The sequence below is a fragment of the Citrus sinensis genome, chromosome 2 (genome assembly GCF_022201045.2).
Source record: "Citrus sinensis cultivar Valencia sweet orange chromosome 2, DVS_A1.0, whole genome shotgun sequence".
NCBI classification, from domain to species: domain Eukaryota; kingdom Viridiplantae; phylum Streptophyta; class Magnoliopsida; order Sapindales; family Rutaceae; genus Citrus; species Citrus sinensis.
In genome coordinates, this window is record NC_068557.1 from 27,431,785 (window position 1) to 27,447,837 (window position 16,053).

The 16,053-nt window shown below is 34.3% G+C and overlaps 3 protein-coding genes across 3 annotated transcripts; 2 read left to right on the forward strand and 1 right to left on the reverse strand.

Moving 5' to 3' along the window:
• Window positions 1-1,334: 1,334 nt before the first annotated feature.
• LOC102607895 (gamma-soluble NSF attachment protein) lies at window positions 1,335-6,535 on the forward strand. The gene is made up of 9 exons (XM_006468329.4): window positions 1,335-1,577; window positions 1,959-2,026; window positions 2,131-2,215; window positions 2,329-2,487; window positions 2,627-2,764; window positions 3,208-3,286; window positions 3,573-3,652; window positions 4,024-4,153; window positions 6,116-6,535. Exons 1-9 carry the CDS (start codon window positions 1,531-1,533, stop codon window positions 6,218-6,220), a joined length of 891 nt encoding a protein of 296 aa, XP_006468392.2. The 5' UTR covers window positions 1,335-1,530; the 3' UTR covers window positions 6,221-6,535.
• A 564-nt stretch (window positions 6,536-7,099) lies between these two features.
• Window positions 7,100-8,344, forward strand: LOC102630097 (FAS1 domain-containing protein SELMODRAFT_448915-like). Its single transcript, XM_006468406.3, has one exon. The coding sequence runs from the start codon at window positions 7,319-7,321 to the stop codon at window positions 8,033-8,035; it is 717 nt and encodes a 238-aa protein (XP_006468469.2). The 5' UTR covers window positions 7,100-7,318; the 3' UTR covers window positions 8,036-8,344.
• Window positions 8,345-8,484: 140 nt separating this feature from the next.
• LOC102607598 (lysine-specific demethylase JMJ14) lies at window positions 8,485-16,044 on the reverse strand. The gene is made up of 10 exons (XM_006468328.4): window positions 15,333-16,044; window positions 13,880-13,957; window positions 13,277-13,783; window positions 12,960-13,184; window positions 12,224-12,385; window positions 11,249-11,617; window positions 10,043-11,147; window positions 9,827-9,930; window positions 9,191-9,388; window positions 8,485-9,068 (listed from the first exon to the last, which is right to left on the reverse strand). Exons 1-10 carry the CDS (start codon window positions 15,372-15,374, stop codon window positions 8,712-8,714), a joined length of 3,147 nt encoding a protein of 1,048 aa, XP_006468391.2. The 5' UTR covers window positions 15,375-16,044; the 3' UTR covers window positions 8,485-8,711.
• Window positions 16,045-16,053: the final 9 nt, after the last annotated feature.

Here is a 16,053-nt window from a genome sequence, read left to right on the forward strand (position 1 = left end):
TCCCCATATTGACTATTTTGACCTCTCCAAAATAAAAAATACCCATATTATCCTCATTGATAATTAATTAATTAATTATAATAATATTAACAATAATTATAGTTTTTAAATAAAGAATCACAATAATTAATATATTTAGTTCATATATTATTATTAATTAATATAATTGTTACTATTAATTAATATATTATTAACAATAATTTATTAATCAATATACAATTTTAATAATTATTACTATTAATTAATATATGAATAATTATAGTTTTTGAATAAATAATCACTATAATTAAAATATAAAATAATAATTATGATAATAATTCATTAAGTATTTTTTAATAATTTATTACAATCTAACTCATTGCAATTTTGATTTCAAGATAAAATAAATATAATAATGAGATTGCAGCCCATTTCAATTACTGACAAGTAAACGCAATATTAGTTCTTGATTTTATATAATTACATTTTTTCGTATGGATCCATATGCCTGTACATTATCCGCCCAAATTCGGGCTTACCTATACTCCTTGTCCCTTACCTTTGAATAAAGACGGGCCCAATTTTCCAAAAGAATGGCTTGTTAGATGTGTGTGTTGTATTATGATAGATCCTCAATTCATGATCTCAAAATCCAATCATTTTACAGTTTTATTTAGTGTTGAGGTACGCGTAAAAAAAATTAAATTTTTATAATAAAAATTAATAGTATATAATAAATATAATTTTAAATATAATTTTGATAAAATAATAAATATATAATAAATATTTTATTATATAAATAGTTGAATAATAATTTTTTATTTATATAGTAAATATATAATAAATTTGTACTGTGTTTGAAAAGAAAAAAAAAAAAAAAAAGAATTGACGTGCAGCATTGCTATTTTGTTACATTCCACCAACCATACTTGTTGCAAGAGGGAAAAAAAGGGCGCATTTCACTGTACCTTTTCCAAATCTATCCAAAAAAAAAAAAAAAAGAATTCCTAGTCCCAAAAAAATGAGGTTTCCATTTAAAAAAAATATAAATTTTATTTAATTATATTTTGATACTATCATATAAAAGGATAGTAATTTGATTTGAAATAATGATAACAATGATCTAAATATGACATTCATGTGTCATTTGACAAAATTATGGTGCAACTGCATCTAGTCATTAGATTTAGCTGCACATATATATTATAACTGAATCTAATGACTAGGTGCAGCTGTAATATAGTACCACAGTTGCACCATAACTAGACCTCATTTATCGATAGCATTATTGTTTGATTTATTAAAATAAAATTGAACATTTCAACGTTCGAAAAACGCAAAAGAGAGAGAGAGAGAAAAAAATCCTTTAAAATTAAAAGAATATTTTAGATAAAAATAGCTTTTTCAAAAAAATTTCTATTATCTTCTTTTTGAAATATAAATTTAAAGAAAAAAAATTGGCCGAATCCAGCAGAGTCAAGTGCCGTGTATGTGATTGAATTGCGCGGAAATCTGAGAAACAGGTGGACTGTTGGTTCGAAGTGAGCTGCGATGGCGAGTTCCGATCCTCACAAGTTGATGGTCAAAGCCGACAAATTGTAGGCTTCTTTCTCTTTCATATTAAAAATAAATGAAAGATCAATTGGAATGAGTCTTCTTATCATTCTTGAATTGAAGCATCAATTGCTTATGCTCAAATGTTCTTATATATATATATATATATATATATATATATATAGGTTTAGGTGAAGATGATTATGAATTGATTCGACTGTACTTAATTTACATTGTCTAATCATTGATGAATCTAGCTAGCCCGATATTCACTTCATTCAACATTAATATTGGGAATGGATAATAAGTTAAATGCAACAATATTCAAGATTTAAAAATCATTTTGTCCTCGAGGAAGAGGCATTTTTTTTTTTTTTAAAGATTCTTTGAAGTTATGATACATTTTCGTTTCACAATGTTTGTAGAACAAAACTCAGTCTTACCAGATGGAGTGCTGATTGGAAAAGTGCTACTCAATTGTATGAACAAGCTGGTAGGCAAATCTTTCTATTTAGTTTGGTGTTCCTTACTGTTGTTTTCGGGTTTATTGATGGTTAATTAATAATTTGTTTTGGGTGATTTGGGATTCTGCTTTAGCTAATGGTTTCAGGGTTGCCAAAAATATTGAGCAAGCAAAAATTGCATTTGAGAAAGCTTCGCAAGGACAAGAGATGCTCTCCTCGTATCCTCGTAATTTTTGAGTAATATAGCTCATGCATTTGTTATTATTCATTATTTTTCTTGGATGCATACGTAATTCTATCAATTCCGTTACATCCTTTACAAGTAAATCAGACCATGGGATGCGGCTAAGCACATGGAGTCTGCTGCTGCTTTAGCTAAGGAACTACATAATTGGAGGGAGGTTGCTGACTTTTATAGAAAAGCATCAGAGTTGTACAATGAATGTGGGAGATCACAACCTGCCTCAGATGCTCTAGCAAAGGCTGCTCGGTAAACAGATAATTAAACCCTCTCATTATAATTCTGTACTATTATCCTTGATGTTTTTGTTTATGGTAGTATAAATAAATTATTGTATTACAAACTGGCTGAAATAGTAGTTCTCTCTCTCTCTTTCCACCTTTGGTAGTGCATTGGAAGATGCCGTGCCAGAGGATGCTATTCAACTCTATACTGATGCATGCATAATGCTTGAAGAGGATGACAAGGAACAAATGGCCTTTGATCTATATCGTGCCGCCACTAATGTTTATATAAAGCTTGAGAAGTAAGGGTTTCTTTCTTACTGTTATCTTCATTTCCCTTGACGCTAAGATACAGCACATATGATATGTTGAATCATTTCTATGATTAAGAATTTGAGATGATGCATTTTTTATTTTTGCTTCTTCTAGACTAGTGAGTTGTTTTTCGCTTTGAACCTAGGCCTGGACCTCTTTCCATTGATCTTGTACCCTCTATCTCTGTCAAGTGAATCTGATCAGATCTACCAGATTCTTTTTTCTAGTTTTCTCAATTTAACTCTGTGGATTTTTCTTTTATTTTTTTATTTGAAGTATTTTAATTGATAATAAAAAGTAGAGAAGCATTTTCTTTATTTGTGTTACAAGTTTTTAGATGAACTTAAATTGTTGTCATTGTGTCTTATCCTAATCTCCTAAACTTTTTCTAATAGAAGTTTAAAGTTTGGTTTACGATTCTTTCCCACAGGTATGCTGATGCTGCCACTTTTCTGTTGAGATGGGGTTTGGCAGCTGATAAGTGCAATGCTACCAACAGCCAGTGCAAGGTGTGTAACTTAAACCATTTGCCTTTGTTCCTTTTAATCACATCCATTCCAGTAGTCATTTTATTCCATTTTTTTAAATTGTTCCAAAACACCTCCAATTATTGATCCAATATAGCTCCTGATAAATTATTCTGAAGATGTTTGTTGCTCCGTTGTTCCTTGCTCTTCTAATTTTATTGTTTTTGCTTTTTATTTTTCTCACTGATCAACAAATAGTCCAACTCAAGCTACTATATATCTTTAGCAATATTTCTTCATGCTAATATGTCTTTTTTTTTAATTTCAGGCATATCTTAGTGCAATTATTGTGTATCTTTATGCTAATGACTTCAAGCAAGCAGAGAAATGCTACAATGACTGTTCCCAGTGAGTGAAAATTTTATACTGCTTCTTTGGGCAATATTCATGTACTGAGATTTTTTTATTTATTGTCCACCTTGGAGATTAGCTTCTGGTTTAATCTTCTTTGTTATAGAATTAACAGTGATATATTGCCATATCAAAGGTTGGCTGTTGCTGCTGCAGCTGCCACCTTTCTTTCTTAAACTTGGCCCTTTTTAGCTGAATGCATTGCTAAAACATGTTTATATAAGGAGAGTAATTTCTGTTCACTGCTATTGGTTTTGAGCGACAAACTTTTTAATTATTTATTTGTTATTATTCTTATTGTTGGTTGCAAGGTAGGGAGGAGATACGAGAAATGGAGAAAGTTAACTTATTTCCTTGGATTTTCGCAGGGTTGATGCTTTTTTGAGAAGTGACCAGAATCGCTGTGCTACTAAACTTATTTCTGCCTACACTGAAGGTGACGTTGAAGAAATTAAGCGTGTGGCTCAATCGAGCACTATTTCAAATCTTGATCATGTGGTAAGCATCTTATTGCATGTACCCTGCATTTTGCTTGAAATGCATCAGCCTGTCTTAAGTCCATGGGGATGATATGATACTGGGCTTGAGTGGAGATGGCCAACAGGCTGTCCCTTTAAGGAGTGGCCCATTCATGCAATTAGTGGGTGGTGCCGTGCTAAGGCACGGTAGAAAAATTAATTTTTTTTTTTGGGTCATGTGGGGCTCAATTTTAATTAAAAAATTATTATTATTATTATTATTATTATCTTTGGCTTTTATTGAGTCTTGGACCTTGGTACAAGCAGAAAGCTAAATTGCCCATATCCACTTGGCTAAACAAATTTAATCTTAAGAAAGCATAATAATAATAATTTAAAGACTGTAACGTGCTTTTAATTAATTCATTAATTTAAAACATATTTTATATTAGAAAAAATAAGAATTAAAAACATACTATAACCTTAATAAGAGTAATAAAAACAAAAACATCATATCATTCAATTTCATTAATAACACAAATGTAATTCTAATTTAACAGCGTAATAAAACCCACAAGTAAACATTTCATTAATAACACAATATATTAAATAAGGTGTGCGAACCCTGCCTCTCCTCATTTGATTAAACTTGTTAATAGATTCAAATCAGGCTAGACAAATATGATAGATAGCTTAGTGAGCCAACCTAGTTGGGATGTACTGTAAACTATAGTAATGCAAATTATGCCATATTTGTTTTTATTTGTAATTTGTAGCTTTTCATTTCATAAAATCAAAATTTATTTTATTTATCTCTCAAATAATGTTTATTTTAATTTAATTGAGTAATATTTCTATTTATTGTTTAAAGTTTAAATTATTAATATTACTCAAATCATTCAATACATTTATCAATGTGACTATGTGAGAATGTCACTAATTTTAAAAAAATAAATGTGAAATTAGAAATTTAAAGTGAAATTTCAAATTTAAATTTTTTGTTTCTAAAACAAAACAAAACAAGAAATAAAAAATATTTAAAAGAATTGGCATGGGCCGAGGGATGAGCCCTTAATTGGCTCGTGGCCTTGCCGTGCCCATTACCGGGCCTTGCCTAGGCACAACCCATGGGCCGAAAAGTTGGGCCCGTCAGGGCCTGTTTGCCATCTCTAGACTTGAGCTAGCTAGCATATTTATAGGAAACCATCTGATTGAAGAGGTTACTGTTGCTGACTTCTGATATGCCTAATATAATGTAGTTTTTGGTATAACATATGAATTACAGTTCACAAGTTTCTTAAGCGATTCAGGTACAAATCTGTAATTTTGTTTTGAGTTGTAGCTTTAGAATACCTGTTAGAGCTACTAATTAACATATGGTAAAAGGCACCCTTTCTGGTAATATTTGACTCGTCCATCCTTGTTTACGAGCTCCTGCATGGTGCTCCTCCTAGGAGCTGCAGCTGGATATGCATTTAAATGATTGATCATAGTTATTATGGCTAACTTGTACTTGAGAAACTACAGGTAAATGCATCTACCTGTAGAGAACTTGTGATGGAGAATCGGGAGTTCTCACATTTACCCTCATTTGTCTTACCTTTTGGTCTTTTCCAGCTGCCATGATTTCACAGCATTGAGCTTCAGATGCTGCTGTGAGAAGATAAACCAGCATTGTTGTTCGCTAACACTTATACTCTGGTTTAGCTGGGTTACTACTGGAATGATTGCCCTCTTAAAGTACACTTGCATGATCTTGGCGAACAATCTTGGGTAGAATACACCCTTCTACTAATTTCTTGTTATGTGAACCTCAGAAGTTCACAACCTATCATGGAAAAGCCAACGCACTCACAACTTTATGTTACAATGTCTAGTTAATGACCGCCAACAAGAAAAATTGGACAATTTTTCAGAGACTTTTTCTTTTGTCTGAATGAGAACAAAACTGCTCATTGCTGCATTTTTATGCGAATATTTATTTGAAATGAAATGGTTGCAGATAATCAAGCTTGCACGAAAGCTGCCAACAGGAGATGTTAGTGCACTGAAAAAAGCTAATGCCGTTCAAGATGAAGAACCACTGGATGAAAACGATCTCACATAGTTTCTCTTTGTATAATTGAAAATGTTTGTTCCATAAATGAGTGAGCTTTGGTGTGTTTATACCGCAGAATAGAACCAGAAAATTGCACTGGCGGATGTTATGGTGTAAGCTTGTTTGCGTTTGTCGCCTTGATGTAAACATTAATATTTAGTTGCTAGTTTTGTCGTGTTAAATGTGCAAATTCTTCAAGTTTGTTCAGGTTTTCCGTTGTAAGGTTTTTAACTAACAATTTTAAGTAAAATGACAAGGATTCGGAGGAATATTACGTTAGACAAGGTTTTTAAGTAAATATTATGTAACGTAAAGTTTGTTAAATGTTTCTTTGTGTAAATGAAATGTAACCGTTAAGTATATGTCGTTTACATATAAAGGCATACATTATATGACATGTCATACAATTTTTACTATAGGGTCAAAGTTACATCTTTCGTGTGTAAGTCTATCAATTATCTAAATAATATCTCATAAATTTAAGGATAAATCACGACATATTGTATGTCTTTTTAGTTGATATGAGAAGCGACATACATGTTTTTCACTCCACAGAGAAAGTTGTATGACTAATCATTTATAAAATATTTACATTGATGATATATCGGAACCTTTACTGAATGTATATGACATGCCGTTTATGTTTTAATCACCCAGATGACAAATATGACCTGTCTTGTTATTAACTTGATTGAATTATTTAAGTAAAATAATTTATGTTTAATGATTTTACAAAAGCAATTAGCGACTATAATTCACAAATCAATATTTTTTATGTTATCAATTAATTACTATTTAATTATTAACTGAATAAAAAAGAACTAATAGCTAGACTTAATTTTAAGTTAAATTGTTAGAAGAATATTTTAATTAAATATAAATGTCATTTTTCATTAGTTGTCACATAAACCCCCAAATGCCCCTAACAGAATATCATAATTACTTATAACACTGACACTCGACACTAGGCGGGAAAACGTACAAGTTCGTTACAAGTTAGTTAGCCGTAGCTTCTTCGATCTCTCTACTAATTGCTTTCAACTCTCAAAGCGATCAAACAAATCAAGAAACCAAAACCAAAAGCTAAAGAATCTCCTTCTTGATTCCATGGCCAAACACCATCCAAATTTTCTCCTCCCTCTCTTATTCCTCGTCACAGCCACCGTCTCCGCCACGTTCCCGCCGCCGAACAACAAGACCAATACCCCCCCATTATCAACAATTCCCCAACAAGACGATCGACAACTGAACAACATAATCGATGCCCTGGTCGGCACCGGAGACTTCAACAGCTGGGAAAACATAATAACCGCTGCCGACGAATCCACTTCCGCCGTCGTGGCCTTCCCTTTCTCGGCCACCTTCTTCATCCCTTCGAACGACTTTCGTCTCCCATTAGACCCCTTCATTTTCCCGTATCACATTGTCCCTCAGCGCCTCTCTTTCTCCGACCTTCTTCTCCTCAAGCCCTTGTCTCGTCTCCCCACGTTGCTTCCCAAAAAATCAATTCTTGTCACCAACACTTCCGCTTCCAACTTTACCCTCGACGATTCTCTTGTGTTTTACCCTGATCTTTATCTTACTTCCACTATTGCTGTTCATGGCATACAAAACATTCTTGATTACTCAGTTTATGGGGGCAGCACTCCATCGCCTCCATCTTTGTTTCCGCCACCCCTGCCGCCACCACATTCGAGGGATTCCTTTGTTGAGGAAGCAGAGGTTGCTGGGGTTGGTCAATGGTCATCAGATGCTGTGCCATCTTTGTGCGGGGTGATTTCAGTAATTTTCTTGGTGGTTTTTGGTGTTTTTTGGGTGATATGAGCAGGTCTCTGGTTTTCGCTGAAAGATTGAATAATGGCGATCAAGAATTCTCTCATGCCTTTTATTGGCTACGTGATTGTTTCCTTTCTTGATAAGATTTCGTGTGTTATGTTCTCGTAGTAGCTTTGTATTTGATCGGGTCTGTTTGGATTCTCGGAAAATAATTAGATTCTTTCTCATTTGTTTGTAAACCCAACTACTGCTCTTGTTTGCGGATGGCGAAAGAATGGAAAATGAACGATTCATTGATATTTTATTTCTTATTTTTAATTTCAAGGGTTTCTAATTAGACCATTGGGTGTGTAAACCTCTGGTTTCCTCCCGTGTTTATAAAGCAACATCAGTTATTGAATTTTCTTTTCACACATCGCGCCGCTTCTGGGAAGCTGAATGACATTAGCGTCTGTCTAGAAATGAAGCCAGCAAAGAACTGAAGGGCCAATAATAACTTCCTCGAAAAATACTAAAATCGAATTATATTTCATCAAAAGTTAGTTACAATGTAGCCCTATGTTTGCAGTCGGTTAATCTATTTGCCTCATGAGTGGCAAACTAAAATTATTTGAGCAAAATTTGCGACCTTCAGCCGTCTTTCACTTCTACGGATTTCTAAAAGAATTGGCCTAATGAATGACTTGAGTGAGAAAGAATCATTGGACCTACTTCTCTTCTTATTTTATCTACATGATTTCTGGATCTCCTCGATCAATGTTGCCAAAGCCACTCTCCATTCGTCACTCCGTCCCTCGCTGTAGAGGATTCTTTGCATTACTTTCAACTCTTTGGGACTTGCCTTCTGGAAAAGTCCCCGTAACACTAGCTGTGCCTCTTCTTCGACAGAATTCTGGCCAGATGGACTATTCTGGCCTTCATCCATCAGGGCAACACCAAATATTTTTGATTTGGTTTCCGCTTCAGAGCAACTCAATCCAGATGATGAGTTTTTATTTACTTCAGTAGTTTTGCCAAAAGTCAAAAGCTTGTGATTCCAATATTCCATGCATAGATGATTTGGATCAAGAGCCTCAATAGCCTGCAAGTAATGGATTCAGAACAAAAATGTTAGCAAATGCATGGGAAAACATAGAAAGAGAATCAATATATTCATTTATAGGAATAATCAAATAATGCAACTTGGACCAGGAGAAGCTTTACCTGAATAATGGGCGACGATAGAAACCCAAACATTTCCAGGCCATCAATGCTTTGCAAAGACTGGGGGTGGGGCAGTCCTCTTTCGTGTAAACCACCCTGTCTTTCAATTTCTTGGTTCAGTCTTTGCAGCACCATTTCCCAGCACTTTTGTGCGGAGACATTCACAAATGTTTCACTAGGGCATTCTTCTAATGTAACCTGAAATTGATTCTGCTATATTAGAGACGAGACAAGAAATAAGCTGGAAAACTCAATAATGATAGGGTGCTTAGCTTGTCTGTAATCATGAAAGATGATTAAATAGATCAGTGGAAGCATGTTTTGCAGGTGGTTTTAAATCCCTATGCATGAATAAGAGCGCTTGTTTTGAATACTCAAAATAGAGCAAACAATGTTTAAACATGATAAAAGCTATAAATGTAGTAATGTGAAATTAACCAATTTTGCTAACATTTACCTCAATAAACAAAGATCTTTTTAAATAAATATTGAATGGGGAAATGAATAGGACCTGAAACAAATTTCCTAAGCCGCGATTTCTAGAACAATTAAGCATAGTGCATTTCAAACAATGAAATATCAGGTCCCAATTTAATTTCTAGTACATTAAGGACAATTTAAGTAGAGAAACTCCACCTTAAAAAGAGGACCAAGGAGTCCTGCATCCAGGACTTCCGAAATATAGTTGCAGACCTTTTCTGGATTAAGTACACTATAGAAGTTAACCCGACTTCTAAATCCTGCAGGATGAACAAAAATTGCAGAAAATATCATTCACTAAGCTGTGACTACAATGGCATGAAGCTAAAAGAATTATAAACAAATTAAAAGGAAATACCCACTGCAGCATACCTTTTGGAAATATGGCCTGCTTACTGCACCACAACTTTCCGCACATGACGCATCCAAAATTTATTGGTTCAACACAAGTTTCCAACTTCTTTTGAAATCTCTGGTCAGTCACACTCGTCCTCACGTTTGAACCATTGATGGTATCAGTCTTTAAAAAGTCAACTAGTGGAAGTTTTGACTGTTGATGTGGCAACGAAAGATCAACCCCAAACAATTTTTTAACGTCAAATGAACAAGTACCCTCAATAACCCTTGAACATGAAGGTTGATCTTTGTTTGGATCTTTATGAGAATTGGATGAATTACAACCACTACGTACTTGCATTGTGTCCTGTTCTTTCACTGTGCCTGAGCAGAGGACTTTCTCTTGATAGCACGCAGACAAATGAGCCTTCAGATTTTCAATAGCTTCTTTACCATGGCTATCAGATAGCAGCAACTTGCTTTCATTACCATCAGGTATAACATCCATATTTAAATCAATACAAACCTCATGTTTCACCTTAGCCTTTTTGTTCATGACTTGGGTTTCATCATTACCTTCATTATGGCTATTTACACTTACATGAGATGCACTTAAACCAGATGTTCCACGCTGGGGCTCTGACTGGACTACTTCTGAAGAGACATGGCTACGTGAACAGCAAGGGCCATTGCCCTCCACGATATTTTCTACTCTTGGGGAAGAAGATGAACTTTCCTTCTGTTCACAACAGTCCATTGGGAATACTTCACTCTCCATATCCATCTTAACTAGACCACCATCAGTGTCACTGCAATCAGCCCATTTGAAGTTTTTGGATGCCAATTCTTTTAAAGCATCTAATCCTCCCTCCAAAGCTTCAACTAGTGTGTTCAATTCATCCGTGCTGTAACGGAGAATGACAAATCTATGGTCTATTTCACATGAACAAAAAATATTTGCATGTTTAAGGCATGCAAATCGATCAGGGGAGCACTTGCAGCCAGCAGCAGACAGGTGTAAATCATAGAAGCATGAGAAGCATTCTCTCTCAGTTTTCAAATCAAAATCTATTTCCATCTTTTGCAATTTAAAATAAGATGGGAGCTTCTGTAGTCCTTCCTTCTTCATCTGTACCCTTGTCTGAAAGCATTTTGACAAAGAGGGGGAAAAAAAAAGTCAATCTCTTGCTTTCACAATATTACTGTGTCTGTGTGCAAGTGTTGTGAGAGAGAGAGGTTAACCTTAATTGCCTTGGTAAGCACTCCATCCTTCCCACATGCATCTTTCCACTTCCGATTTCCTGGAGTTTTCTTCTGAAGCACGGATAGTTCCCAAAGGGCTTTAATAGCTGCCTGGACTGATCCAAACAGCAGCTTGTCATGGGAAAGAGATGTCTTCCGATGCTGCTCACTGTAGAGCTCCACTGCTTGTTGACCATGTGCTAGCCAATCAACAGGGGCCACATTCACTGCCTCTGCACAATTAAATCCACAATTGAATCCAGAGTGGTATGCCCTTGGAAAGGTTAGAACGAACTCCCCAGAATGCTGAACAACATGATATACTGGTACGCCCTCTGCCTTAAGAACTGAAGGCGATAGTTGAGTGACCTGTTCCACGAGAAACATTATAAACTTTACACCTCAAATATGATCATAGACGAAAAAAATGACTGAGGCCAAAATAGAAAGGCCAGAATTTCTAATGCCTCAGTGAAATCTGAAGGAAATGTCCAAGAGGGTGGCAAAAGCTGAACAATGTAACATGAATTCAGAACAATCAACTAGTAAAAGACAGCTGGGGAAAACAACAAGAGAAAAGCTAAAATGAATAGAGAAATAGCCTTGGAATCTAATAGAAATGATCTATGGAACCGGTTATTTATTCCTTAACTTTTAGATAATGAACCAGCTTTGGCAAGATGAACAGCCTCTTCAAATTTTGAAGTCCCTTTTTGCAAAGTGTTGAACAATATTCATTCACTTTAAATCTATGCTGAGGCCTTCAAGCTTTTTTCAATTTCTTAAGAAATTGCAGAAATACAAATACAAACATACAGAATAAGTATCACGCACTATGTAAATAATTATTTAAAGGACGGGTATGTAATTAAGAAAGCATTTTTACAAGCGTTGTCTAGCACAATCAAAGAAGCATTAATTTTTTCAATTTAAAAAAAAATTAAGAATAAAAAGAAAGAAGAAAGAAACACTTACAAGTTCATGCAATAAATCAGGTTGTTCCTCGAACAAATCTGGTAGATGCTTCCGCATTGCTTTCTCCAAAGTAGAAGCGTGGCTTCCAGGAACTCCATACCATATTTTTGGATCACCCCAGTGCAGATAGTTCAGCGAATATAAGTGGTGGTCCTCAACATGCTGTTCCAAATCATCACGGGAAAAAGAAAGTGAAAACATGTAGTTAATTAATTGTTCTTGCAATTAAAAAATAAATAACTATTTGACTTCAAATGTTATGATCATAACGTATTCCAGATCAATCGACATCGGTATTTCTTGAAACTATTCAACACACCCAGAATATGACATGGCATCATAAAATGTTTAACATGACTAGTTTAAAGATAATACATTAGAACGAAAAACTTACAAATTCCCAACCATCTAACTGTTCTAATTCATTGGTTTAGAGAGTTTCTGAGTTGGTAATAATAAATATTACCTTTTAGACTTTAATTAACTCCAATTCTTAAACTGTGTTGGATTAAAACAAATAGAAAAGTTAAAATTTTGCAACCCATTTTAGGTCAAAATTCAAATTATAATAACTTATGGTGGTTCCTATCTAGAGCTTCTAAGGGACAACGGCAAAGACAGAGAATATTGTACCTTCTGATTAGGCATACAGAGACAAGGATCTTAGTGGCACATATGACTAACATTTTATACCAATTATCGATAAAACTTTGAAAGCAGTATTCCAGTTACTTACCCAACAAAATGATGAGAAACACATTCCCACATAGAGCCATGGCACCAAAACTCCTGAGATATCGCTTCCTTCAAAGGCTAAAACAGAACCTGGCAAGCGCGGTAAGTTATTAAGGTTCCAGCCTGACATTGCATACTGATCCAAATCACTTTCAGTACCCAAGGATGATGCCTTGGGAAATCCACTTGCAAATGCTCCTGTTTCCAGATCAGCCCCATAGTATACCTGCAACATGGAAAAACAAATTTGCCCACCGGAAAAAAGAAAAAAAAAAAAAAAAAGGAAAGAAAAAACAGTTAGAGAACCATAGTTCATACCTCAACTTCATCTGTTGGTCGCTCAATTATCCTCCAGTATTCACCTTCGATATCCACCACAGAGGGTTCCAATCTTTTATGTTCAAACCCATCAGATTTTACATCCTCCTTAGAATCGTTCATCCCAAAGTAACATTCCTTAAAATTTTGAGCATATTTCTGAAAACCCTCAAGTGTTAAGTCTGGTCCTGATTGAAATCCAAACTTCTCATCAGTCTCAGCAGCATTAGCTTCAGAACTAGAATTAGCATTTCTCCTGGTGGATCCCATTCTAGACTGCCTCCTCCGTTTCCGCTTTCGGCTTCTGATTTTCTTTCTCATGGGCTCCCTATTTTGCAGCAAGTCAATTTGCTGGATTCGAGTAGAAAACTTGGCATTTTCCCATATATTTTTAGCTTTAAGAGGGCATGGTGGAGTCCAGGAAGATGGGGGAACAATCCGACATATCCCAAACGATTCTGCTTTTGAGCGTATCTTTGCTATGTATCCAAGGGTATCTTCAAACTCCTGACGAATGAAAAATCACATAATATTTAATAGTGAAAATGATATTGCTATGAAATATTTCCAAAATATGATCTCTGTTCTTTTGCAACAGAATACCTCCACAGTTGGATAAAAGACAGGAGCTTCATCAATTATAGGTCTGCATGCTTCAGCTGGATCCCATCTAGCGGAAATCTGAAAAAACCAACAGTAGTCTCCATTATATAAGCATCATGGATTAGCAGAAGAAAGCAGGGGAGAATTTAAAATATTTCAAGTCCGTTCTGTATCAAATTGCATTCTAAATGTACAGGTAATGTTTTTATGCAGTCAGATGAGCCTAACATGCTCCAACTACATCTCAATTTCTTGAAATAAGCGCTTTCAATGACTACAGACGCTATGTCATAAGGGGATTATGTGTTAAAATACAATGCAATAAACAGTTGACAGAGTTAAAAGATTAGGAAATCCAAAGATGTCCCAAATCTGTAATGCGCTGCAACAAAAATAGAGCTTATCAAAATTGGTACCACAACTAGGACATAACCAAAGCACTGTACTAGCCCATCAATAGCCTCCATAAGATGCCCTAACTTAACATTGGAAATCATTATAACTTTTATGTAGCTTTCCTCTTTGAGGACTGCCTGAGTAACTGGTGGTCTTATCATTTTTTGAAGTGTGCTTTAAAGGATGATCCTGCAAAACAACTTTTTTAAAGAAATCTACATGGTTGGACTTTTGATTTATTATCCCAATCTAATTCGAGAACACAGCATGCTCTAGTCTGTATTAATGGAAAATATGATTGCAAGCTTCAAAATGATTGCACATAATCAATAAGAAATAGAACTACAATATCGACATTCAGGCATGGCAAGACAATGTATAAATCCAAATAAATTAGTTAAAGATGGGCATCCTAAACAAGTTAATGGAGGTTGAACAATAGCTAATATAAGAATGCATTCGGCAAGAAATGTTAGTACCGCATATATTAACTAACAGGATATTCACGCGCCCAGAGCATTCGACATGAAATGTTCCACGGACAGTTTTAAAACACCGGCAATACTCAATAAACCTAATACCCAATCAACCAACAAATTTGAGAGCCTACCCACTAAATTTATTTGATCCATCTACATCCTAGTTCAAATCATTGTCCCGAATCAAAAAGATATAAATAATTCTCTTGCTGCAAAGAAATAGCAGATCATAAACATGGTATGCCCAAACAGACACCATGATCAGAAGAGTAAAAACATGAGATTTGAATAAGTTGTTGTAAAAATGAATGTGAATGAGTTGTGATCAAATATAGTAACCCAGATACCTTAATGCACATCATTAATCTGGAAAGCTTGTAACTTTCTATAATACAATATTAAAAAAAAAAAAAAAAACAGATCTGCATTTCATAACATGAAATTAACAAACATTAGCAAAAGCTAAGCATACGATATACCTAAACACGTGAAACTAACACAGATAGCTGATTGCATAACTACATAAGAAAAAATGCATGAAATTAATTTAATTGGAAAAGATGATTTAAAGAACTAACCTCTTTAATATGAGATTCTGCGGCCAATTTGGACTGTTCCATTGATGGCTAAAAACAAGATTTTAAGAAACCAAATTTAAAAAAATTTAATTTATATTCCCAAAAACCTAATTGATCAAAATACCTACCCAATTCCCAGAAACTTTTTTGTCAAGCAAGCAAATTGAGCCCCTTAAATTCCAGGAAACTCCGAAAACAATTTATTTTATCAACCTTTTTATTATAAAAATCCAGTTAGGGATAAATTAATTAATTTTATTAATAAGACTCAATTTGATTGTGAAAGTATTTGCCCTGAGCAAAATATTCTTTCAAATCTTAAATTTTTATTTGGAAATCAGAGTTGGATTTGACCTAGTAAACCCTAAATTAGTCTAACAAATTGACTGAATAATAAATTAAAAATGAAAATACCTAAAGAAAAAAAAGGGGGGGTGAATAGAAGGAAGGAAGGAGGAGGTGAGAGAGACATGAACGGGTAAGATTTTATGTTGAAAGACGTGTAGTTTAGATAATTAATTATCTTTTTAATGGTGTTTTGATAAGATAATTGGTAATTAATAATCATAAAATAAATAAGAAAATTATAATAATTATAAAAAAAGCGTGAAACCAGGCTTCCTCGTTAAAGAAGTCAGTTGGATCTGCTAGAGAGAGAGAGAGAAATGAAATTTTATTTTAAACTTAAAAAAAAAAAGAAAACGGAAATAAAAATATGAAA